General features: G+C 38.4%; 1 protein-coding gene across 1 annotated transcript; it reads right to left on the bottom strand.

Moving 5' to 3' along the window:
• Positions 1 to 1,142: 1,142 nt before the first annotated feature.
• Positions 1,143 to 1,927, bottom strand: LOC107733439 (intelectin-1b-like). The gene is made up of 3 exons (XM_016545056.1): positions 1,723 to 1,927; positions 1,523 to 1,626; positions 1,143 to 1,427 (listed from the first exon to the last, which is right to left on the bottom strand). The coding sequence occupies exons 1-3, from the start codon at positions 1,799 to 1,801 to the stop codon at positions 1,311 to 1,313; spliced, it is 300 nt and encodes a 99-aa protein (XP_016400542.1). The 5' UTR covers positions 1,802 to 1,927; the 3' UTR covers positions 1,143 to 1,310.
• Positions 1,928 to 2,822: the final 895 nt, after the last annotated feature.

The raw sequence follows: 2,822 nt of genomic DNA, 5'->3' as shown, positions 1-2,822 counted from the left end.
GCACGGGGGGTTCAGGCTGGTGTCATAGAACGGGCAGAGCACGTCGTCTGGGTAGGTGGTGAGATGGGCGATGGCCAGAAGCAGTCTGGTATGGCCCTCGAGCGATCTCTCCCCCTGCTCCAGCAGGAGGTAATCCGGGCGGAAGAAGGGGTCGTAGGGCTCCATGGGGAAACAACGGGAAACAAAAAACACTGAACGAAAAACGGAAACAAAACTGTTAGTCAGTTCTTCTGTCACGATCTGCGTTGGCGAGGAACGATGGAGACAAGGAATAGCGAACACAGTCTTTAATACGATCCAAACAGCGTACATCCACACTGGAAACGGAAGGAAACACACGAACATAACGAGTAGAACCGACAGAGACAGACTGCACAGACTAGGACTTAAATACAGGGGATGACTGGGGAAACACAGGTGTATGGGATGACTAATCAAACTAATAAACAAAACGAGGACGGAATATGACCAAATAAGGGAACAGAAACAGGGGTAAAACATGTCCATGATCCTGACAGTTTGGGGGTCAAACTGACCCTAATGGGTTTTAACACAATCAACCAAAATAACAAAAACATGACAAAAATTTCACATAATAATTATGAAAATCTGCATAATTTTCATCATTTGTCAGTGTGTTTACATCATATTAGTGAACAAAGAAAAGAAAGTCAGGCTACCACTATATGCAAGTAGCTTAAAGCCACAACAACTGAACATTCAACTGGAAGGAGTTTGCAAACGAAAAGGAAAAAGTGATAGTACCCATAATAAAACACAAATGTTTTTGCAGTGTGTTTGCAGGCTCTTCTGAACATGTTAGTAAAGCATGAGTGAAGATGGTTTACCTCAATGCGTGAAGATGGAGTATATCTCAAGCTATTTTATTTTTAATATTTGCAGTTCCAGATTTGAGCCAAATTTGGCTTGCAAAATGTTTATTTCATCAGAGTACATAGCTACTTTTTAATTTCTGCCAATGAAGAAATAATTTCCTTGCTAATAGTTACAGCATCTACCAGCAGGTTGTCAGCCAAACCCTGAAGGATCCCACAGGACGTGCCAAAATTACAGCACGTTTGGCAGATGACTTAAACTGATCTGTGCTAAAATTATTGTATTAAAACATAACTCTGAAAACATATTCTTGCAGAGGTTTATTGATACCAACAATCATACTTCAAACAGGAAACACTGATGTTATAACAACTTTGTACATGTACAGTTCAGCTCAGCATTTGATTTACTGTAAACAACATTGAGTGAGGCTCGTGCTGATGTTTGATGTTTCACGTCTCTTAATGAGACTCTTAACGATAGAAGAGCAGCACAGCTGATTGAGTGAGATGTTTAGATGCTTGATCCAGAGCGGTGAAGTCTCCACACTGCTGACGGTCTGAGAAAAATCCTCCTCCACCAATGCAATACTGCAAAACACACTGATATCAGTCTGATACCTTTGGAATATTATGATTTGTTCAGACCAAAAACACAGACAGATGCTGACAAACGCGTGACTTACACGCTGAGGATTGCATTCGGCAGGTTTAACTCCAGAGCACATGGCCAAGGCTGCTTGATCAGCGTTAAACACTCTGAAGGAGATGAAGCCGGACTCAAACTCCTCTGAGATAAACAGGACAAACACAGGACACAAAGCTGTATTTCTGCATATGCATATTCATGTTGTGAATTTTCTTAATGCAATATAGAGTTCAATACTTCCAACAGACGGTCCATATAAGTTTGCGGTTGAATCTTTGTCTCCAGTATCATACACCACCGGACTGCTGGGTCCCATATCGCTCTGACACTGTCCAGCTCCGAACTTCAAGGGGTGTTTCTGTTCCAATAGTCATTTAAAAAAATGGCAAAACATTTCATTTTCTATTGAAGTGTTAAGTTTAAAGTTTCATTTTTGCTGTTTTATGTTTGTCTGACAAAAGTTTACATTTTGTTTTGATCATTAGAATATTTGATAACACTTTGCTTAAATCCTTCATAAATAATGCATATATAAATAACAAGTAACAAGTAAATAATGTCAATGTCAATAATATCAAATAACAATAATGTACGTTGTAATGCATTATATCTTTTCATAAATAATTGTAAGCAAAGTTAAAATGCATTATAATATTTGGAGGTTTGTTTAGCATGTGTTTTAATGCATTATACTTTATAAAGGTGTAACAATAAATAGATAAGTATTATAACTGTGGTTACAATTATTCATGTGATCATACAATGCACTATAAAGTGCATCGCAAGGCATAATTAATGCATTAAAACTACTTTTATAATGCATTATGCATAAAGGCTTTAAGTAAAGTGTAACCAAATATTTGGTTTCACTTTATTTTGATGGTCCCTTTAACACATTCTGTTGACTATAAGTAACGTTGCACCTACATGTCTACTAACTCTCATTAGAGTATTAGTAGACTGGTAGGGTTAGAATAAGTTGTCACGTACTTGCAAAATTACTTGTAGTCAGTAGAATGTCTGTTGGGGGACCATCACAAGAAAGAGTTAGCAGATATTAAAGGGGTCATATGATGCTTTTTTAAAGATCATTATTTTGTGTATTTGGTGTAACAGAATATGTTGACATGCTTTAATGTTCAAAAAACACATTATTTTTCAAATACTGTACATTATTGTAGGTCCTCTATGCCCCGCCTCTCTCAAACGCTTCGTTTTCTACAAAGCCCCCTCCTTTGACAAGCGCAGTCCGCTCTGATTGGCCAGCTGACCCAGTGCACTGTGATTGGCCGAACACCACAAGCACACGTCGGAAATGAAACGCCCCTTACCATAAT

The sequence above is a fragment of the Sinocyclocheilus rhinocerous genome, unplaced genomic scaffold (genome assembly GCF_001515625.1).
Source record: "Sinocyclocheilus rhinocerous isolate Xijiao unplaced genomic scaffold, SAMN03320098_v1.1 scaffold460, whole genome shotgun sequence".
NCBI lineage: Eukaryota > Metazoa > Chordata > Actinopteri > Cypriniformes > Cyprinidae > Sinocyclocheilus > Sinocyclocheilus rhinocerous.
This window is presented reverse-complemented; position numbering and strand designations above follow the sequence as displayed.